General features: G+C 38.9%; 1 protein-coding gene across 1 annotated transcript in view; it reads right to left on the bottom strand.

Annotated features, from left to right (window-relative positions):
• LOC113414373 (cytosolic phospholipase A2 zeta-like) overlaps positions 1–17,048 on the bottom strand; it is a 29,715-nt gene extending 12,667 nt beyond the window's left edge. The window contains exons 1-12 of the mRNA XM_087961878.1: positions 16,977–17,048; positions 15,733–15,805; positions 14,682–14,818; positions 14,118–14,255; positions 7,575–7,618; positions 7,090–7,132; positions 6,861–6,927; positions 5,139–5,311; positions 4,456–4,569; positions 3,225–3,262; positions 2,661–2,802; positions 1,075–1,211 (exon numbers count right to left, since the gene is read on the bottom strand). Of these exons, the coding sequence (XP_087818004.1) occupies positions 1,075–1,211; positions 2,661–2,802; positions 3,225–3,262; positions 4,456–4,569; positions 5,139–5,311; positions 6,861–6,927; positions 7,090–7,132; positions 7,575–7,618; positions 14,118–14,255; positions 14,682–14,818; positions 15,733–15,805; positions 16,977–17,048 (1,178 nt within the window). The remainder of the gene's footprint in view (positions 1–1,074; positions 1,212–2,660; positions 2,803–3,224; positions 3,263–4,455; positions 4,570–5,138; positions 5,312–6,860; positions 6,928–7,089; positions 7,133–7,574; positions 7,619–14,117; positions 14,256–14,681; positions 14,819–15,732; positions 15,806–16,976) is intronic.
• Between the last annotated feature and the right edge of the window lie 6,759 nt (positions 17,049–23,807).

The following is a 23,807-nucleotide window of genomic DNA, read 5'->3' as shown; positions in this document are numbered from 1 at the left end:
TACTGTATGCCAACTTCATGCTCAGTTGGACTATTTATGATGACTTCTCAGTCACATTTCTCAAAAACAAAGGCAAATTTAGGGATCCTACTTACTGGGGATTTTTGGGAGTTGAATTCATACTTCTTAAACTTGCCAAAGTTGAGAAACATTGTCTTACAATCTCACCATTTAAAGTGGCCTCCCAGACTTTAAGAATTCCCCCCTACCCCCTTTATTACAATTTTATTGTAATTCCATATAAAAAGTCTTCGCAGATTAAGCCAGCCCACATTGCTCACTTAATAGAATAACAAAGTTAGAAGGGATCTTGCAGGTCTTCTAGGCCATTTGATCAGGCAGGAAAGCTTATAACATTTCAGACAAATGGGTGTATAATCTCTTCTTAAAAACCTCCAGTGCTGGAGCACCCAAAATTTCTGGAAGCAACTTGTTCCACTGATTGTTCTGTCAGGAAATTTCTTCTTAGTTCTAGAATGATTCTCTCCTTGATTAGTTTCCATCCATTGCTTCATGTCTGCCTTCAGGTGCTTTGAATAGGTTGACCCCCTCATCTTTGGGGCAGCCCCTTAGATAGTGAAATACTGCTATCATGTCACTTCAGACATACCCAATTTCTGCAACCATTCTTCATATGTTTTAGCCTCTAGTCCCCTAATCATCTTTGTTGCTCTTTTCTGCAATCTTTTTAGAGTCTCAACATCTTTTTTATATTGTGGTGATCAAAGCTGGATGCAGTATTCCAAGTGTGGTTTTATCAAGGCCTTATAAACCAATTAAGAAAGGATTTGTTTCTGCATGCAGTTATACCTTCTGTTTAAAGACGGCCATTCCTCACTCTATCATGTTGTTGTGCATCTTGGCAGAATTCTTACCAAGTTCAACTTTATTCTGTTCACACTTGCCAAATACAATATCAACAGTTTCCAGTAGCATAAGGCTATACCATGTCTAATAGGCTATGTCATAACAGTTAAGCCAATTACTAAGTGACAGGAATCAAGGCCATCTCTTCTTATTGTATTCTTATCAATTTGATATTGAAGAAGTCAATATCAAACTATAGATACATACCATGTAGACCCTGAGATGCCACTAAAATATGTGAGGATATCTAAGAGGCCCAGCTGTTGTAGCCCAGACAGGCTGCCATAACAACTGGTCATTGCTCTCATCCCTCCTCCAGAAGCTAAAACAGCCACTATAGGAACCTAGAAAAACAGACAGATATTCTTGACAGATAAAAGTGATCTTTTTTTTCCCCCTTGGATGATACATATACAAGTAGACTTTGACTTACAACTTTCAATTAACAACCATTAAAATTTATGACATAGCTGCAGGGGTGGGATTCAACCGCTGTTACTACTGGTTCGGTACTTATCCTGAGCACGTGTATAATATGACAAAAGCTGTGCCTCCCGGACAGCTGGATAAGCGCTTTGCCTGGGTGCGCAGCACTTGAAAAATGCCTTTTTTCCTGCTTTTTCAACCTCAGCTGTGCCGCACAAAGCAGCTGAGGTTGAGAAAGCAGGAAATAAAGGACAGGTAAGAGCCCGGGCGGCATGTGGGCCAAACAGCAGCAGACACAGAACCGGTTCTGTGTCTGCTGCTTTTCAGAACTACCGGTTCTACAGAGCCAGGCAGAACCGGTAGCATCCCACCCCTGCATTGCTGAAAAAAGAGACTTGTGACTGGTTCTTGTAGTCCAGGGTGCCAAACTGGCAGCCCATGGGCCGGATGCATCATGCGCAGGCCACACCTACCCTGGCTCCGCAAAGGCATAAAATGTCATGATACATCACAATATGTCACATGACATGATCAAATGTAACACCTGTGTTGTAGTCTGTCTATTATTATAACATCCTCAGATGCTATGATCAAAATTTGGAAACTTGGCAACCAGCAAATATTTATGAGTCATTGGATATGAGATAAGCAGCAAATAAATTTTATAAATAAATAAATGACAGTTGCAGTGTCTTGGGATCATGTGATTGCCATTTGTGACCTTCCCAGGAGGCTTCGAGAGAAGCATATCACATGGGTATTGTTCATCAGACAATGAGGGAAGTTCCCATGTGATTTGCTTAACAATCATGGCAAAAAGTCATAAAATTAGTTGTGATTAACTTAATGACCACATGGCTTAGCAATGCAAGTGCCAGTCCCCATTGTGATAAGCCAAGGACTACCTGTATATATCATTTCTAATGTTATCTTAAAGAGTAAACAGGAACGATAAAATGAGAACAAGAAGAAAGCATTTGCCCCATAGCATTTTCTTCCTTAAAAATAAATTTTGCATTGTTAAAATATCTGTGAATTTAGCTAGGATTTCTTAGGCTCAACTAATTTAACTGGTCAAGGAAGGATTCGGTTTCTCTTTGTGCTCCCATTGCTCTTAATGCTGCCTGAGGAATCCTGGCTGTTGAAGTCCACACATTTTAAAGTTGCCAAATTTGATAAACACTGCCTGAGGATGTCAATTCCAGCTAATCAAGGGGAAAAAATGAGCTTATTTTTTTTTTCAAAATTAAACATGTACTCAATTCCTCAAGTTTAAACTGTACCTCTAAAGAAAACAAAAATAAAGCTTTGTTAACCCCTGAAAGAAGCGATCTTAGCAAATATATTGATAAAAAGGAGTTTTCTACCTCATATTTCCAGGGTGGCACCCTCAGCTTTAATACCTTCTTGAAAGCATGAGAAACAATAGTCCTTCTCCTTGCCAAAAATTCTTCCTCTCCCTTAGAAAGTTTAAAGCCAATACGCACATCCATATCAAAAGGATGGTTCCTAGAAAGGAAAATAAAAATAAAAATATCCAGATTCTACCCTTCCATTTAATTGACATCAGTATATAGTGAAAAATCAACTGCATGTCATTATTCTTTGTTTTAACCAGCAGAAGCATATTTTTTTCCTTAAATCCATAATACTGAAAGCCAGTTTACCCCATTATTTAGACATAATGTAAATCACAGCACTATAAGGTCTCCTTCAGGTCAAACTCACTCCTAGTGTCTTCATGAATACATCGTGTGGCTTCCTTGGAAATGTTTTGCCACAGCCGCCTTCTGGGATATTTTTTCAATTTCCCGCTCTAGCTTACAACCCTAGTATCCCTTTCTTCAACACAGATATTTTAATTTGTACTTGATCTTATATATAATAGTGATGCTGTATCTTGATTTTCAGATATTTTCTGATGTACACACCTTTCTTCAACTTTCATGGTCAGATCCAAAGCTTGATCCTGGAAGAAGTAGAATCCTGCTAAATTTACTAATGCAAAATACAAAATTTATTTTGGTATTAAGAAAACTCCCTTGCTCTTTTTCTACCTCTGCTATGATCCAAACCTTCATACTAATGTGTTTGTTAAAACAGGCAGCATTAAGTGAAGATATTCCTTTTCTTCATAGGTATGCCACATGGTTTGCTAAAAGGGTCTATGGACTTTTATGTAGACAACACTTTGTCTCTTTAATTTCTCATAAAACAATCATTGATGTTACACATTACTTGTCCTCGTTTACCACCATTCCTGAGTCAAGAGCTAGCCAATATAGTAGAGGCACATAGAAATAAGCAACTATAAGTTGTTCTATCACAATGATCATTTTGACCTCAGGCTGTAGAGGTTTTGCTAAAGGTAAAAATAAATAACTCTGCTCCCTTTAATCAAATAAGTAAAAGAGTGTACAACAACACCCTGGTGTCACACCTCAGCAAAGAAAAAAAAATGCTAAGAAGCCAGGAGGTGGTATGAAGAAATATACGTATATGGCAGCTTCCATATTCTTGGAGATATATTTTTCCATGCTAGCTTTATAAAAAATATTGCAAAGAAAATCACACATCACCATAATAGAGAGCCAGTTTGTTGTAGTGATTCAAGTACTGGAAGCCAAGAGATTGAATTCTAGTTCTGCCAGAGGCATGAAAGCCAGCTGGGTGATCTTGGGCCAGTCACACTTTGTCTTTCAGCCCAATTCACCTTATTGTTGTAAGAAAAACAAGAGGCAGGAATATTGGCTATGTTTGCTCCTTTAAGTTGGCCAAAATTATAAAAAGCATGATTAAAAAAATGAGTGATAACAATAATATGGAACCCCAAGTTGTAAAGAGAGAAAAAAATGAGATAAAATAAAATTTTATCCAACGTGCCTACCGTCCCTGTGCTATTGTTTATTTTATTCTTCTTTTTTTTAATTTTTCTTATATGTATCCATGTATTCATAACTATGTTTTTACTTATAACTATTATCTTGTAAGCAATTGACAAAAATAAATAAATAAATAAAAAGATTGTCCTTTCTCTGAGATGCTGAAATATGAGAACTTGAGATATAAAAAGTACTTTCCCCGACAACATTGTACAATACAGAGTCAGCACCAGGTTTCATATCATGCCTATCGCTTTGACACAAAGACTTCAACATTTACCCTTCCTAGAGGTACAGTCAATTCCACTTCCTTTCCAAGAGGGAGTTCAGAGACTGGAATAATTGCATTCCCAACCAATGAAGTCTTCACCTGTAAATCCTCACTCCATCCTTCCTAGGAACCAAACAAAGTTGCTGTAAATCAGATTATATAAAAGCTACGTACATGCCAGAGGGAAGTCCATCCCAAAAGAGGAAAATGGGAATGCAAACTTTAGCAGAAGGCCAATATCAGCAGCAAAATGCCTGGGATGCCTAGAACATAAGCATTGATTCTTCTCATGGGCTACTACTTCTACTGCCATCCCAAATTTTTACAGATGCAGGGTTTTTGTTGTTGTTGTTTCTTTAAAATTATTCTAGGTGAATTTGGGACCACTGAGAAATAATGATAACTAGTGCTCAGTTATGGGGTTACTTTATCAGTTATGGCGCTTAACTTTATTATGGGTTCATTTAAAAATATTTTCAGGACTCAATGAAATAAAATTGCCTGCTTAAGGCAGAATTGATGGATATATTTATAAAGCCACTGCTGGCAGATGAAATACCACTCATCAGTTTACTTATTTTTTCCCTTATGAATTTGTATAAAATTATGGAGCCATTATATGTGCCTATTTGTTCAAAGGGGGATGCTTGCTCTAATAACTGAGGCTCTAGCAAGCAAATGCACCATCTTACCTCTAGTATTGCTATGGTTTGTAACAATTTCAGGTTCAGGTGAGAAGACACTTCTTTGTTCACATGAAAGATAAATGGAATCTCCTCATGGTTTTCTTCTAAATTTTCTCCACAGAACATGGTTAACTGATTTTCAAAGGACCCTGGTACTGATAAGTTAATTTGGCAATTGTCTAAAAGTGAAAAGAAGTGTTTAAAACCAATTGGTTTTTAAGGATATCATGAAAAAAACACGGTTTTTCCACAGAACCCTGGAAACAGAATGTTAACCCTCTTGCCTGGTGATCGAGGAGGAGGTGGTAGTAGTGGTAGTGGGGTGTTGAGGGGGAGGGAGAGAGGGAGGGAGAATAATTTGAGTGTTCCTCAAGTACCAATGATATTATGTTTATAATGTAATGCAAGTTTAATACATTATTGCTTTATTGTTATGTTGCTTTGATTGGTTATAACGAAGGTCCCCAGACAACTTTCTAGCAAACAGATACATTTTCTGCTGAAGAAATAATTCCTTGTTGAAATATACTGAACACAACAATTGAATGATACTAAGCAAAAGCAGCATATTGAGAAAATCCAGACTATTATTTTTCCCATACATGGGTCGATTTTAAACATCTTTTTTTTTTAAAGAAAATCTCTCTCTTGAAGAATTGTACTGTATCACAAGAAGCAATTCTAAGCAAATTGTCCTCTGTTACTGTTCTTTCCTTTAATTACTAGCTGAATATAAAAGCAGACAGATTAAACTCCACAAAGGCTTTCATACAAAGTTTCTTTATTGGTTCATCAGTTACCCTCATATATAACTCACGGTTGCTTCAAGATTCATCTCAATGTCCAAATCTTTGCATAGCTGAATTCATAGTGTCAATGGATAGTGCTTTTTTCATCCCCATAATGAAGGAGCAAGGAGGTGAGGTACCAGCACACTGCTGGGGTCCAGGCAAGAGTGAAGGAATCCCCCCACAACCCACCAAGGGTCAATTCAGTGACCAATCAATGAAATGGACTACATTTCCCAGGATGCCTTAACTACATTTACTATGATGCATTCCCTTAAGGGGACAGCTCCCAATTCCTAACTATCTATCCCAATTCCCAATTAACTCTAAACTGTCTGGATAGCACATTACAGTAAGCAACTACTTTGCCTTTTAAAAAGATAAGGCAGCAGAGACTTCAGCTAACTAGTCTAATACGAAATAAATCACAAAATCAGAAGTCAAAGAACTGTGGGGGGGAAGAGCAGCAGCTCATCAAATACAATTTGTAGAGTGTCTTCATAAGAAAAAAAAAAGTTCCTGGCTAAAGACTCTTTGGGAATTTAGTTTAGGATTCCGGGAATTATAGCCAAGAATGCCAGCCTGGGAAACATCACTGTGGCACAAACAACAAAGTAAGACAGCAAATTTTGCCACCCAGATTTAGGAGCCTTAAGTAAAGAAGATCAGTTTAAGTTATGCAGGTTTGCTTTCCATTGGTTATGGGGCTTGGAGCAAAGACACAGCTTAGTAGTTGACTTTCTACAGCTAAAACTTTCTGCAATAATTCCAGTGCACTATCACTGTATCTGTACCATACACCAGCCTTCAGGGATTAGAATGTGTGAAAAATGTATATTTGAATAATCATATTTATTTCACTCATATTAGCACTTGGTGTATGAGTCAGGGAGACATGTCATAGCCTTCTTTCAAAGAACTGTGGTTACAAAGGACCTACCCCTTATTATCCATGGAGCCATCTTACTTTTATTGATAGTTCCTTTAATACACAGACAAGGTTGTGCCTACATAAAAAAACAAAACAAAAATCCAATTGGGGAGAAATGACTATGCAAATGTATTAATTATTCTTTTCTTTTTAGGCTTAAAAATAGGCTGATGACTTATATATGCAAATCTTTTATCTATTAAGAGTCTCAATAACCATTATTATTCCCTTTACTCACCACAAGAACTCCATTAGTGATGACCTTAGAGGAAGGATGCTTGCTGTGGAAATAAAAATGTTTGCTTACTTTTCTGACTATATAAATAAAAATAGCAGCACAATGAAAATAATAACATTCAGTAGATATAAAAATTGTAAAACTTTCAGTTCTAATAAGAAAATTAGTCCAAAATACAGAAATATCCAGAATAAAGGGGATTCAACACCTGATCACAAGTGTATCATGCATGTTGCCCTCAGAAGGGCATTCCATTAGAAAGGTTTTTAAAAGGTTTTCAAGGTTCTGTTAATAAATCTTACAAAAATAAAAGACCATTCATGGAATTCCTGTGATGTCTATTTCTCCATCTGGCCTCCCCAGAAGAGCTGACAAATAATTGCAATGCTGAATACTCCAATAATAGTTTAAGTTTAAATGAAACATGAATTAAAGAATATGTCTGCATATTATTACATCATGATGGAAGAAGGAAAACACTTCACCATTTTTCCAATGAAAATTCAACATCCAGTTCTGCTCTTTTCTCCTGGAAGGGTGAGACAAAAGATAAATTAAAATAGTGTCAAGTCAGCCCCAAGATATTCACAGCTACACAAATGCTTACACATGCCTCTGTTTCCTTAATGAATTCTTACTATAGTTCTGTCTATATCAGTGTTAACTAAAGCACATAAATATGTATTTATTCTACCAACGTAGCTGTTTAAAATTTAATTTCTTGTGTTGTCATACACTACACTACTTAATTAGCATCTTGTGATTGATTCATATCATTTAGCTTATTTTAAAACAAAATCAAAAATCAAATCATCTTCTGTTTAAAATATCAAGCACTTTTCCAGATATTGCAATGGGTGAATAATATGATCCAACACTCCTCACGAACACCAAGTTGAAGCTGATTATATTACAAATTAAATTTGTCTGGTTCACAAATAAGTGTCCAATTATTTAGAATGATGTGTAATTATAGTAATCTAGGTATAAAATGGGTTAACATGTTGTAATCTATAAAAGCATAGATCCTGGGAATTTGAAAAATGTACCATTACTACATTCCTTTATTTAACCTATCATTCAGAAGGAGGTTCTAACCTCAAACTAACATGTTAAGGATGTCAGTGGACAGTTAGTAATTGATTCCAAGAAGATTGGAAGGCTACCAAGGCTTTGGAAAAGGTATTCAGATATCACAAGGTGTCCCTATCTCCAAAGTCCAGAATTGTCTTATAATATTCTATGGACTTTCAAGTAACAACATAGAAAAAATATTGATGCTTTTAAATGTATCCTACAAGTCAATTTAGAATTTTTACTCAAGGTACAAATGACCACATTCAAATTTTTGAAGTTTGGACACATTATATGAAAACCAAACTCCCTGGAGAAGTCATAATTGTTAAGTTTGAGGCATGGGTTTAATGAACGGAGACCAGACTGTAAACCTTGAACTTCAGCTCTTTATTCACAAGCATAACAGAGACAAAAAAAACCCGGCTAGCAGTCACTCTTTTATAGAGTAAGCTGCTATCCGGATAACCAATGGATAGTGTTATAGCGTTTGAATCTTGGCGCGCCCGCCAACAGCCAGTCAGATTGCTCGGAATGAACCAATCATAACTTGCCATTATATGGGCCAATAGGAAGTGCAGGATTACGATCCTGCTAGGCAAATGAATCTTTATTAATTACATTTCTTTAGTTCACAGCACCCTCCCCTGGGTTCCGTTTGACGGCCGTGGTGACATAATCACGCAGGTATGCAGGTCGTTTTACCTGCCTATTTGATTTTCGCTGTTCCACCGGTTTTTGTTTAAAGTTCGGTTCGGTGGAGCGCAAGGCTCGTCTTCGCACGGGGTTGATTCTGCAGTGCTGTTTTCGACACTATCAGGGTCCCTTAAGTCCATTCCTTGATCGGGCGGGCATGTTTCCACTACGGTGTTCCTCTGCGGGAGGATGCCCCGATCCCGGACCTTCTTCAGGTGGCGCGAGTACTGGTTTAGCGGCCGTCTGTCCTCGACACGCTGCGTCTATACGGCCTTCGTCCCCTCGGTATTCCCTCCCCTTGAGTTTGGAAGTCCGGGGTCACGGATATTGGGTTGTAAGTGAGATCGAAGTTGATCTATGTGGCGTTCCATATCTTGCCGTCTGTCGTCTTAAGGCGGTAAGATCTAGGGCCAGTGAGGTAGACTACGGTGGCTGGGACCCACAACGATTCGCGGAAAGGTTTTTGGCGTGAGACCAAGTCGCCTACCTTGAATTGGCGATACATTCCGCTGGATCCACAAGGTTTCTCTGGCGAATAAGACGGGTGTAATCGGTCGAGGTGGGAGCGAAGCTTCCGCCCATTAGAAGTTCGGCTGGAGTCTTGTTGGTGACACTGTGGGGGTAATGTGTTGTAGTAAGAGTATTTTGTTCAATCTAGCATCGATGTCCCCGGATCCATTTTTGTAGTGTCTTTTTAAGGAATTGGACCATCCGTTCCGCCCTACCGTTTGCCGCAGGGTGAGCCAGCTGGTAAGGCATGGCGGATGCCCTGTCCGCCAAGTATTGTTCGAAGGTGAGGGCAGTAAACTGGGGTCCGTTGTCGGAAACTAGAATGTCCGGGAAACCATGTGTTGCAAATAATCTATCTAGTTTTTTAATAACGGAGTCAGTCGTCGTGCTTTTCATCTTGTGGATTTTGAGCCAGTTGGAGTAAGCATCCACGGTTAGGAGAAAAGTGTGTCCTTTAGTGGGTCCTTGAAATCAATGTGGATGCGGGACCATGGGCCTCGAGGAGTTTCCCATTCGGTGGGGTTGCTCTCGGTGGGCGTTGCTGACCTCTTGGCAGTTTCTACACGTGGTTACCCAGGCTTCAATTTGTTTATCAATTCCTGGCCACCACGCGTAGCTTTGAGCGAGAGCCTTCATTTGGACAATGCCGGATGTCCTTCGTGCAGGGTTTGCAACACAGTCGCTGTAGTCTCTCTGGCACGGCGACTCTATCTCCCCATAGGATGCAGCCCTTCTGGGAGAATAGTTCCGTTTGCCGGTGCTTGAACGGCGCAAAGTGGCGGGGTTTCTTCGACTGGCCACCCGCGTTCGACCCAACTGAGAACTTTTGCGAGGATAGAGTCTCGTTTTGTGCCGGCAGCGATATCTCTTGCCGTTAGTGGCGGCGAGTTGAGGGTTTCAATTTGCAGCGTAGTGATGGTCGGAGCTGGTCGCTGACAGTTTCCGGAAGTGGGGAACGGCTCAAAGCGTCAGCGTGGGGAATGGCTTTCCCGGGCGATGCTGCAGTACGTAGTTGTAGGCTGCTAGGAATTCTGACCAGCGAGTCATTCTAGGTGACAATATATGCGGCGTTGGTTTATCACCTGCTAAAATGCCAAGTAAAGGCTTGTGGTCTGTAACTAGAGTAAAGGGCTGCCCGTAAACATATTCGTGAAATCGCTTCACGGCCGATACAATAGCAAGAGCCTCTTTGTCAAGTTGGCTATAGTTTCATTCAGCCTTTGATAACGTGGCGGAAAAGTACGCAATAGGAGCCTCATTCCCGTTTGGTAACACGTGGCTCAAAGTGGCTCCAACCCCAAACGGTGACGCGTCGGACGTAATATTTAATGGCAAAATCTCGTTGTACTGCATTAGCACAGCGTTGGAGGTTAATAAGTCTTTCACCTTTCTGAAAGAGTGCTCTTCTTTGTGACCCCAAACCCAAATAGCTTTCTTGTCGAGAAGTCGATGTAAGGGTTCGCTACTGTTGCCTTGTGAGGCAAGAAGATGTTGTAAAAATTAATGAGTCCCAAGAAGGCCTGGAGATCAGCCTTACTTTTAGGTCTTGGGGCATTTTTAATTGCTTTGAGTTTGGTCTCGGTGGGGTGAATCCCTTGTTGATCGAGGAGATACCCAAGAAACTCCACCCGCTCAGTACACAATTGACACTTATTTTTTTCACCTTGAGGCTGGCGTCTTTGAATCTCTGCAGAACTAGTTTGAGACGCCGTTCGAGCTCCTCTTTATTAAGGGCAGCAATTAACACGTCATGAAGCACGGTACAACCCCTTTTATTCCCTGTAAAAGTCTCTCCATTAGACTCTGAAATATCCCGGGGCTACACTCACTCCGAACTGGAGTCTGTTGCATTTAAAGGCACCTCGGTGTGTAACGATAGTCTGTGCCTCTGCGGTTTCCGCATCAACGGGTAGTTGTTGATACCCTTGCGCTAAGTCTAACTGCGAAGATCTTCCCGCCGCCCAGGGAGTGGAGAAGATGTTGAACCACTGGCACTGGATAAGCGCTCTGTTGGAGTGCGTGGTTCAGAGTGGCATGGTAGTCTCCACAAATTCTGATCGACCCATCCGGTTTGATGGGGGTTACGATTGGGGTTTCCCAACGGCATGGTCAATAGGCTCCAACACCCCTTGGGCAATTAACTTATCAAGTTGCTCGTCAATCTTGGGTTTAAGCTTAACGGCACCCGACGAGGCTTAAGGCGGATAGGGGCTACTTCTGGATTGAGGCTAAATGATATAGGGGTCCCCTTGTACTTGCCTAAGTTGTCCGAAAACACGTCGTGGAATTCCTGGACGATGCTCTCTTCCCAATCGCCGCTCGGCCTGGTGAATGCTGGCCACCTCGATCCCGAGTGGGGAGAACCATTGTAGGCCTAGTAAGCTGGGCCGGTCACCATCGACGACAGTTAATGGGAGTGACACGGCACGATTTTTAAAAGATACTTGGACTTGACTCACTCCGACGACTGGGATCGTGTTCCCTTGGTAATCTCTGAGGATGATTTTCTGTGTCCTGAGGTCTTGACGACGGATGGCAGGGATCAGCTGTTTAAGGGTCTTCCAGGAAACCATCGAGAGGGACGATCCGGAGTCGACTTCCATCAGGCAAGGTTTGTTCTCGATGGCCACTTTCACTCGGATCTTTTGTTTGTCTAATGACGAAGCGTGGTCGATAATAATAGTCTGGTGTGTCTCTTCTCATCGTGCTGGAAGAGCAGATGTTTTGCTGCTGTAGGCATGGTTGTTCCATTGGTTATTCAAACGATCCCGATTTGCAGGAGGTTCCTTGTGGTTTGGCGGAGGTTGTTCTCCTTTCTGTTTGTGTTGGATTCCCTCTTACTTCTGCAGACCCGTGCGATGTGGCCTCTCTTCCCACAGGAACGGCAGATTGCGTCGAGGAATTTGCAACCGGATCGCGGGTGGTTTCCCCACAACCCGCACATGGGTGCTGAAATTTTAGAGTTTGTTGATCTCGTTCAGCCCGAAGTCTGTTAACCTCTTCATCACTCTCGGATTGGGACTCGAGGTCCTCATGGTGCACTGTTGCTGAGTGTCTTTCTAGTTGAGGCGAGGCTTCACGGGCGAATTGACGGAGCGGTGCGTTGGTGCGGCGCATTCGAGCGGCTGACTTCTTGGTTGCCTCTGCTGCAGTAGTGTCAGCAATGGCATCTGCAAGATCGATGTCCCCTTTGCCATGATCTTGCTCTGTACTGTGTGGTCATCTAATCCCAGAACTATGCGGTCTCGCATAGCTTCTTCTAGGTCTGAAAAACCACAGAGGCCTCCCAGGTTTCTAAGGTCAGCGATGAAGTCTGCAATACTTTCACCCTTCCGCTGATCCCGTTGATAAAATTCGTGTCTCCGGACCAACGTTGGTACGGCGGGGGCATAGTGAGCCCGTAGGATAGGTTCGAGGTTGTCCCAATCTATTGATTTTACCTCAGCCGGTTTCGCGCGCCTTCGCCATCCTAAAAATGGCTGGTCCACAATGGGTCAAGAACACCGCCTGCTTCTTTCCGGGAGTTGCGTCTTTCAAATTGTTGGTTTCTAGAAACATTTGAAACCGATCCATATACGACTCCCAGTCTTCCTTTTCCAGGTCAAAAGGAGCGGGTGGTATAGCGCCACCTGACATCCTGCCGATGTAGATGCGCTCTCAGCCACGTGCTTCGGTTGGTGCTCTGTAGGGTTTAGTCAGCTCTTTTGTCTCCGCATCCCATCCTCGTCGCCAGTGTTAAGTTTGAGGCATGGGTTTAATGAACAGAGACCAGACTGTAAACCTTGAACTTCAGCTCTTTATTCACAAGCATAACAGAGACAAAAAAAACCCGGCTAGCAGTCACTCTTTTATAGAGTAAGCTGCTATCCGGATAACCAATGGATAGTGTTATAGCGTTTGAATCTTGGTGCAGCCCGCCAACAGCCAGTCAGATTGCTCGGAATGAACCAATCATAACTTGCCATTATATGGGCCAATAGGAAGTGCAGGATTACGATCCTGCTAGGCAAATGAATCTTTATTAATTACATTTCTTTAGTTCACAACAATAATGCTGGGGAATGTGGAAAGAAATAGATAAGCAGGACCAGCAGAAAAGTGGATGTACTCAGTTACAGCAACAATGAGTACCCCTGAAGGGTGAGATTGGGGACAAATCATACTAACGAAAATCTGCCTATGTGATCACTGTGGGTTGACACCTACTTGATGCGCAAAGTCAATCAACCTTTCACCTGATGTCAAATCGTATTACTTCTGTGGCTATATTACAATTAGAAAGCTAAAGCTTGAAATTAGTCTTATCCTTTTTCTAAGAGTTATCTCTGCCTCAAAGATCAGTGTGTGCACATATATTATATTTTATTTTATTATCTTAAGCTTCTAGCCATTATATCAGCCTGCAAATATTTCCAGGTCTCATATTTGAGAAGAAATATTTTCTCCGTAGACAGATGTCCACGGAGAAAATATTTAATATCTCAAACATTTATCATAGATGAGAATGAAACATTCAGAATCTCTGACCTCCACACACAAAGGTTTTTATATGATAAAAAAACCCAGATATTACCCTAATGACAATGAATAATGACAATCTTATACTCATTATTAGATACTAATTTCTCTTAGACAAATAATTGTGCAACACTAGAATTATATAGAGCTACAGTATTTAATATTGAATCCATCTTGCACAGTTTGTTCTCCAACATATGCCCTGCCCCATGTTACAAAGAAAGTCTCACCTCAGAATTTAACACAAATGTATGTATCAGATTCTGTCCTGGAGCAATATTACCTAGGTCAAAAGCAACGGAAGTATCATAACTGTTCAGACTGCTCAGCAAAATGCCTCTGTTGTAGAATGATAACTCCAAAATATTCTGCAAAGTGCAAATGAGAGCCTATTATAACAAATAACAAATCTTTTCTCATTTACTAATGTTTAATGAGCCATGGTGATGCAGTGGTTGGAATGCAATATTGCAGGCTAATTTTGCCGACAGCCAGCAGTTCAATTCTTGCCAGCTCAAGATTGACTCATCCTTCTGAGGACGGTAAAATGAGGACCCAGATTGTTGGGGGCAACATTCTGACTCTGTAAACAGCTTAGAGGTGGCTGTAAAGAACTATGAAGCAGTATATAAGACTATTGCTATTGTTATTGCCGGTTAACATTGTTAGAAAAGGGGAAGAGAGCTCATTCTACAGTCTACAGCTGTATGGTATAGCTGAGTGTAAACAAGACTTTGCTCCTCTGGGTAATCTTCTGGGTAATCAATAATAGGAATGATAAAGAACAAATTCACCTTTACAGCACTATGGATTCGGTATTGGAAAGTTTCATTCCATTCAGGATCGCTGCTGTTATAGACAACTGGAGTTCTTTTTATCAATGGCGATGCCGTAGGAAGTTTCAAGGCCACATAACAATCTGATTTAGACACTATAATCATTAAAAAAAATTCCAGAAGAGAGAAAGCCTAGAAAAGTTATTTTTCTTCATATATTAATAGTATTTTGTAATCTCTTTCAGCTAAGCAGGTATAAAGAGAGACCAAGACTAAAATCCTAAATCTGAACAGAAACTACTGTATAACCAATACTGCAGTATTTATTTCTGAACAAGTACCGTTAACATAATGGAGAAACTTCCTACCACCTTTTTAATATAAGTAATTCTGCTGTTAAAATAAGCATGGAAATTTTCATGCCAATTAGTTTGTGTAATAATTTCTAGGCAGGGAAGGTATTAACCATTCTAAATAGGAATTTCTACATGTATTTATTCCACTTCTTCTCACCACTTCCCTTCAACCTTTCTCCTTTCCATAACATTGATTAAGTGCCTGTTTTAATATCTAGAAGCTTTTGTTTAGAAGGATGCCATGTGCTTATACAAACAATGGCCCAACGGGCCATTATTTTCTCCAAGAATACAACAACTATTCTTTATACTTCTGTGTTGGAACTGCAAAAATGCATTTCCTAAAAACTGCACACACTTGTTTTCCAAAACTAATTGGGTTTGCTATGCTGAGACCCTTCTCATCAGAGGTGTGTACAGGAGCAGGTCATGGGAAGAATAAATTATTAAAGATCATGGTGTTTGAAGAAATAGAACCAGTATGTCTTAATACTGATGTGATGCTAAAGTAAATAAATGGATCATCACACAAATGAATTCCAAATTCCCACTTGAGGCACAAATGACCAGTCTCAAGTATCATACTTTAGATTATGACAGAGTTATACCAGTTTGATGATAGATAATGAATTGGTGTGCTGTGAAGAATAATTAACATTTATATCTTGAGCAACATAATCCACTGAATCAATTTAAATAAATAAATTACTTACATAAATCTAGGCCATGAATGTTTCTGGCTCTCAGGATTTTTACTGTGAGATTATAGTAAGGATGAGCTTCAAACTGAAACAACAAGGAAGATGATTTATTTTAATTTAAGAAAACAAGAAATATATTTGGAAAGCCTTCTGGACTCCTAGAATTTTCAGCCCCTTTGGTCAACCTCTACAGTGTTAATTGTAAATTCTGGGAGTTGCATCCCTATAACCTCTAGAAGGCTCCAGATTGCAGAAGGATGTAAGAGACAACATGTACATATAAAAATATAAGCATAAGAGACAAATGGGTATTTTCACCAAATGGCTAATTAAAATAATTACTGGAACATATCTACGATAATTATCAGTTTAATTAGGTATGAATAGCACAGCAGTATTATTATAGTAAAATACAGAGACTGGTTTATCATTGCTTTTTCTCACAGGAACATTGGGATTTTCTATCTAGGCACTGGACCCAACCATTCTAAGTTTCTTAGATTAGTCAAGGTCAGTTAAGAACTAGCCCCTGTTGTAGATGCTACAATAAGGAGGTAAACAAAAGCAATTTAAGGTAACCTGGCTTTGGAATCATGGAGATGGTGAGCTCCACTTCACTGGTTGTGCTCAAGAAAAGGCAAATACCAAGGTAAGGACTATTGCTGGTCCCATCCCCTAGGGAGATACATCTGGTGGGCCTTCTCTGTGGTGGCTCCCTCTCTCTGGAACATCATTCCCTCAGAGATTAGATAGGTCCCCATTCTAACATTCTTTTGGAAGGTGTTGAAGACATGGTTCTGCCAGCGGGCCTGGGAAACCCATACCAGGATGGAGCCCATGAAATGGTTTGTATGAATGAGTGTTGTTGCCCAGGTAGGGGAGGTTTATTATTTTATTGTTTTACTGTTTTTCTTTTTATTCTTTTTATTTCTTTTATATGGTGCTTCATCTTTGTAAGCTGCCTTTTATATCCGGGTAAACTGCCTTGAGTCACCAGGTGCAAGTAGGGGTAATATTAATTTTCTAAAATGAAATTAAATTAAAAAATTAAATAAATAAATATCATCAAAGATTAAATTTGAGTTCTTGCATAAAACAAGAAATTGGATGAGATGAGCCACATGACCCCCTCCAAGTCTGGACTCTATAGCTGTATTTAGTTATCTGCTTTTTATAATAGGAAACATATTAATTTCTCTAACTCAATATGTGCTTAAAGATTTCTTAAGAATATAAATACATTTATATTCACGTACTTCCATGTCTTTTTTCTTGATAATATTAACAGCCAGAAGTGGTAGCATTCGAGTCGATAGTCGGCCAAACATTGCTGAAGATAACTTCAGCACCAGAGACGAGGCTGAGGAACATGCTGAGCCTATAGTAAACACAATGAAAACGGAAAGGCTTTTGTGGTCACTGAACAGTAAAGTATATCATTATGTCCTAGCCCATCATTTAAGTTACCTCCTGCAGCTTGCTCTGACTCCTGCTTCTCTAAAAATAAAAACAGAATAATTGGAAAAATAGCCTCCAGAGATTTGTAGCATTTACTCTAAGGACTTGAGTGAAATATTTGTATTCAGAACCAGGAAATGCCAGTTTTATCCCTCATTCTTTAGTCAGAGAATGACTAAAGACTGTCCTTTTAATTAGGCCCCAATTTATTCCACTGAAGTTATTTTCTATACTGACAGAAAATACTTGTTGTTATTCCTACGGAAGGAAAAAAAATCAGTTTTAGTTTCCAAACTGAAACAGTAACAGCAGATTTAAACTACTGACTTTAACTACCAAGTATAGTGTAAAATAATGTCACAATGCATACATATTATTTCTGGTAAATTCTTCTCCATTCTAAATGTATTGGTACAGAGAAATCCTCCAGTTACTTATATTTCTGTTACAGATTTTGAGCATCACCTGTCTCAAAACATTCCACCCATTGTTTTCTGCTACCATTAATACTATTGGTGTCAAGGAGTGAAGGAAAACCTATGAATTTCATGCATGGTATGAGTTATGATACTTAAACTATGTGTGCATGTCATGTAGCTAGCAATTCATCCTTCAAGAATTAAAAATAGAACCGATTCAGATATTAGAAAAGTACACTTATTTTCAAGAGTGCCTTGGGGTCTGTTTCTCACTTGTAAACAAACTGCAATCAGTGTACAACCATGTGCAAGCAAGCTAAAGAATTAATCCACCACTGTATTCCAATTTAAGAAGAGTAGGAGAAAACCAGAAAGTAAGGCACAATAGCCATGTTCATATGACATTGCTGTCTGGGTCATTCCTTCCCCCAGCCAGATGGACAACCTCCATATCTTGGTATCCTGTGAATGAAGATGACTTGATCCAACAGCCACCCTATTCAATTAATATGAACATTTAGGGAAAGAGAACTAAAATGATAACAGACAGCAGTTGGAGGATACCAACATTTGCAAAAAGGGAAGGAATCAGTGACATTCTGTTCACAAGAAAAGTGTGTGTCATTGTTGAACAAATCATCTGAAGTACATCTAATTAACTGAATCTTTTTACATACCATATGAAGTATTATATTCAACATAAATAAGCTTGCTGCTACAAATTTTAAATATATATATATATAAATTGCATGTATATTAAGATTAAACTCTTTAATGGCTGTGTTTTGCAGCAAAGGCTGTATTTTTTGTTTATAAAAATAAGATAAATAAGATAAAAGTATAGTATATATTCTGCACCAAGCAAGTAATCAAAATCAAGCTAAGTTTAAAGATACAATTAAATTGTAGAAGACTAATGCACAGGGCACATTAATATCTATTTCTGATAGGTTGAACCAGACTTTGACACTGAGATAGGCTAATTTTTTTGTGGGATCTTCTTACTATAGTTCTGAAATTAAAAAGAAGATTCAGTACAGATTGAATTAAAATTTGAGAACGACCAGTTTGAATTTTTGTTGGACTCTCTGACATTTGAGAGCTGTACTGGCTGGTTTCAATCATTTTACTCAAAGACTCACTTTCTTTAAGATAAACTGAATCCTCCCATGATGTCCAACATTCAGAGACATTTCTAATGGAGCTTACTACAGGCAGTGCTTTAAAAAAAGGAACCTCTTATCTGAATGTACTTGTGCAGTAATGGAAAACAATCTACTTTTACAACGGAAGGTTCCTGATTCTCCTACTCAATGCTATCCCCACTCAATTGAAAAGGAGTTCCTGCAGTTTGGGGTTTGGAAAGGAGGTTCACAATAAGTGGGAGAGAGGCATCAGCAAAAACAAACAATATTTGACAATATTTGAAGAGACAATACTTTGCACCAGAGGTGGTATTTAGCAGGTTCTGACCAGTTCTGGGGAACCGGTAGCGGAAATTTTGAGTCGTTCAGAGAACCGGCAAATACCACCTCTGACTGGAGATTTTACAGTATTCTTCCCCTGCCACGCCCACCAAGCCACACCCACAGAACTGGTAGTAAAAAAAAAAAAAATTTGAATCCCACTACTGCTTTACACTCACAAAAAAATGAATTTAGTAAAAACTACTATTTGAAATATTTGTCATGAATAGTTTCCAATTTAGTCACAATACGAGGATGATTAGTGCTCTTCTTATTGGGTAAACCTGACTTAGACCACAAAGCAAAACAACAGACCTTAAGAGAGATGTGCTGGAACTGAGTTGACTCAGTTTCTTAACTGAAACTAAGTGACTTTCAATAGATAGTTCTAATAGAATACTAACTTACTTGAAATTCTAACTGTCATTGTTCAAATGTCAATGGAACAATGTAACTTTGGCTATGGCCATGGAAAGCATAAATAATAAACATATCCTATTATTAATAGTTTGCATAAGCTTCAAAGGACCACATGGCAGAGTCAACGAAATCACTATGTGTAATTGGCCAAGCTCCCAATCATCAGCTTGCAATAGCATCTGTAACAAATTGTAATGTGACCTAAAAGATTTTATGAGGGGAAATTGTCGTCATACAAATATAACATGATATCTGATCTAACTATTTTGGTCATTGTATTTCAGTGATAAAATCATCAAGCACATGCAGTCATTTATCCCACTTTGCCTTCGCTGTATAATTTGCTACCCCCGAGACCAGACAGTGGCAAATGTGACTGATCTGGTCGTAAAAGTGACTTATTATAAAATGGTTAAACTGTTTGCAAGGTAATTTTGTGGTCCCTTCATTGGTGGCCTCAATAGGTTTTCTTGGGTTGCCCTGTGTATAGAGCAAATATTATCCAAATTTAAGGCCTTACTACTATGACAACTTGTTATTGTATTTATAACATTTTATAAAAATGCAGACCAATCAGCAAGTATTAAAGTATCACAATTTTAGTGCAATTTTAGTGCAATGCTATAGGAGCAAGAATATAGCTTTCTTTCCCAGTCATGATCCTAATAACTCAGTATACTGTTTCATAGATTTCTATGTTCCAAAAATATCTTTTAAAAAGATGCAATTGTCACTTACAGATGAGGATTTCAGTTTATGAATCTTAAATTATACCATTATGCATACCTTTTGACTAGTACCAAATTTTGGGTATCTTCATATGCTACAAATTCTCCTTCCTGGACTATTTAGAATAATAGCTACATGCATTACCTTTCATTAATTGGACTATTGGTAATCCAAAATAAAATGTACTTATCATATGTCCTGTTACCATTGTATAGCTTTAAAAACTATGGTATGTTATTTCTGAAAAATTGTGTTTTGTTCTGTTTCATTTCCTAAATCAATATATAATAATCCAACTCAAAATAAAAATGAGATGAACTTTTTGATGAATGCAGGGATCTTTACACTAAATCAGGTAGTAGTTTATAACAGTCAATTTTACCATTTTTTCTATATTAAAGAATAAATACTATTTGTCAGTTGCCCTCCACTGGTCATATTTGTAATTACAATATTGCTTGACATTTCATTTTGGATCAATGGCATTTCTGGTTGTTGAGAAGGGAACTGTAAATTTTACAAGACTGAAAAGCTAGCAATCAATGCTTTCTATTCAAAGGACAGTCATCCTAGAATCTAGAAACATGAGATAGGCAGCAAACAAAGCATATTTATTTTGAATGTTTTTATTGTTTTAAAATTGTTTTTATTGTTTTAATTGTAATGTATTTTTTAAACTACCCAGAATCATTTATTTAGTTGGGTGGTTACAGAAATTGAATGAATGAATGAATGAATGAGTGAATGAATGAATGAATGAGGATTCTGTAGACATTATTCCTGCCCCAAATTAACTTTCATGTCCCAAATTTAAGCATCCATTTCAATTAACTGCAGCTAAATGCAATCCTCATATCAGATTTAGATTGAAATTGCACCATGAAAAACTCTGTTTAACATATTTTCTTCTTATGTCCTGTAATGCCAGTGAAGGACCCTGACACTGCTCTGTTCCTGGAAGGCAAGTACAGCATTATAGAATAGAATAGAATTCTTTATTGGCCAAGTGTGATTGGACACACAAGGAATTTGTCTTGGTGCGAATGCTCTCAGTGTACATAAAAGAAAAGATACATTCATCAAGAGTCAAGAATCATAAGGTACAACATTTAATGATAGTCATAGGGTACAATAAGCAATCAAATCATACTGGGGAACAGTCGATATAAATCATAAGGATACAAGTGACAAAGTTACAGTCATACAGTCACAGGTGGGAGAGGATGGGTGATAAGGAGTGATGAGAAGATTAATAGTAATAGTAATGCAGACTTTGTAAAGAGTTGGACAGTGTTGAGGGAATTATTTTTTTAGCAGAGTGATGGTGTTGGGGAAAAAAACTGTCCTTCTAGTTCTAGTGTGCAGTGCTCTATAGCGTCGTTTTGAGGGTAGGAGTTGAAACAGTTTATGTCCGGGATGTGAGGGGTCTGTAAATATTTTCAGAGCCCTCTTTTTGACTCATGCAGTATACAGGTCCTCGATTGAAGGCAGGTTGGTAGTAATTGTTTTTTCTTCAGTCCTAATTACTCTCTGGTCTGTGTCTGTCTTGTTGGGTTGCAGAACCAAACCAGCCTCTGTAAAATTATGGCAGCCTCTAAAACTACTTTCCACTGGAAATTATTTGGCTCCCCGTCACTATAACTGACACTCTCATTTGTTATCTTAAGATTGGAGTCTGTGGTGGGATTCAATTTTTTTTACTACCAGTTCTGTGGGCGTGGCTTGGTGGGCGTGGCAAGGGAAGGATACTATAAAATCTCCAGTCAGAGGTGGTATTTGCCGGTTCTCCCAACTACTCAAAATTTTCGCTATTAGTTCTCCAGAACTGGTCAGAACCTGCTGAATACCACCTCTGATTGGAGTGCTTTTTGAGGTGTTTAATATGGTAATTTCCTTTCTGATTTTAGAATAAATGTTTACTGTTAAATGGTTTAAGGTGTCTAATTAAATGCCTTAAGAAGCCCCTTAAGATATTATTAGATCTCTTTGTGGCTTTCAGTACTATCCATCATAGTACCCTTCTGGATTACTAAATGTCTATGGAGATTTTCAGTCATCAAGGTCATGGTTGACTCCATGGTTGTCCCAAAAGTGCTTTTTTCAAGAGGCAACTGGACTTTCTGATTTTTCTTTGAAGACGTTTCGCTTCTCATCCAAAAACCTTCTTCAGCTCTGAAGCTGAAGAAAAACCAGAAAGTCCAGTTGCCCCTTGAAAAAGCACCCTTGGGACCTTCTGGATTACCTGCAAAAGTTACAATATGAGACACTTCTAGCTGATCTTGTTACTCCAATTAGAATTTCTTATGCTTATAATAGCCAGATATATATATTTTCACCACAGGGCTGGATTGGGGACACTGTGGAAGCCCTGGCCCAGTTCCTTCAACTGGAAGAAACTGGATTGGTTGAAACAAATTCACATCAAATCCCTTTAAATACAAGACACATCTATTCTCCGTCAGTAATCAGTCTGACTTAATCCTGGTTCCAACTTTGTCTCTGGATGGGATCCCACTCCCACCTTAAGCCAGTAAGTGGAAGTTGTAACCAAGAGTCCTTTGCCAGCTCGTTGATGTGATAATTGCAGGCCTTTTGGGCCTGAGATGACCTGGCAACAGGAATTCCTGCCCTTGTCACCTGCTATATATATAAAACTGTAATTGTAATGATATGTGGGGATGGTCTTAGGAAAGAGCCAGAACCACAGGAACCTCAGATAAGAGGCAGATTAACCTGTAGCAGGAATGTGGGCTTGACAAATGTTTCAGAAGGGACCCTCCCTAGTCTCTTGGGTAGAAAGGTGATAGGGGAGAAATGTACTTTTGTTAATATAACTTTACAATAAAGTAGAATTAGTGCATCTGGGAACGTTTCTTGTCTGGATTACTTTGCAAAACTGACAGTAATGAACTTTACATGGGGAACCCCCTTGAAGATGACTTTGAACTTAAGTAAGCCCAAAATGCAATGTTGTCTGTTAACTAGAACTAACAGATTCAGCAGGGTTTCATACTAAAGATCCTGCATTGGCAGATTCTGATTCTGAGCCTAATTCAAAATGCTGATAAACTATATGCTATTAATACTCTGATTCTTGTAATCTTTCATTGGGCAAAACAATGTATCTTTAGAGCAGTGGTCCCCAAACTTGGCAACTCTAAGACTTGTGGGCTTCAACTCCCAGAATTCCTCATCCCGCTTTGGAGACCTCTGCTTTAGAGCAAAACATTTTGAACCAAGGTACCTCAAATGGGCTAATTTGCAGAGTCCAAAATCTGGAACTCATGACTCGCTTAGAATTTAAATTTGGCAAACGTTACAAAGCATTTTATGACAGAAGCATTATCATAAACAGTCTAATTATTTTAAAGCCCTGAATGGATGGGCCACTAGGGTTTCTATGGGAACACCTTTTCCAGTCAACTTTTTACTTACTCCATCCAATCACTGAAGACAGTTCTTCTGAGTATCCCTACTCTGCAAGAAGTGAGAAGGGTTGGGATCTGATGAAGTATTTTGTTTGACTGTAAATTAATTTGTATCCTTTGTTGAATAGAGCAAACTACAAAGAACTGCATAAATAAAACTGCATAAA

The sequence above is a fragment of the Notechis scutatus genome, chromosome 1 (genome assembly GCF_049901735.1).
Source record: "Notechis scutatus isolate UNSWTSFEM ecotype Mainland chromosome 1, rNotScu1.2, whole genome shotgun sequence".
In the NCBI taxonomy this organism is placed as follows: Eukaryota; Metazoa; Chordata; class Lepidosauria; order Squamata; family Elapidae; genus Notechis; species Notechis scutatus.
This window is presented reverse-complemented; position numbering and strand designations above follow the sequence as displayed.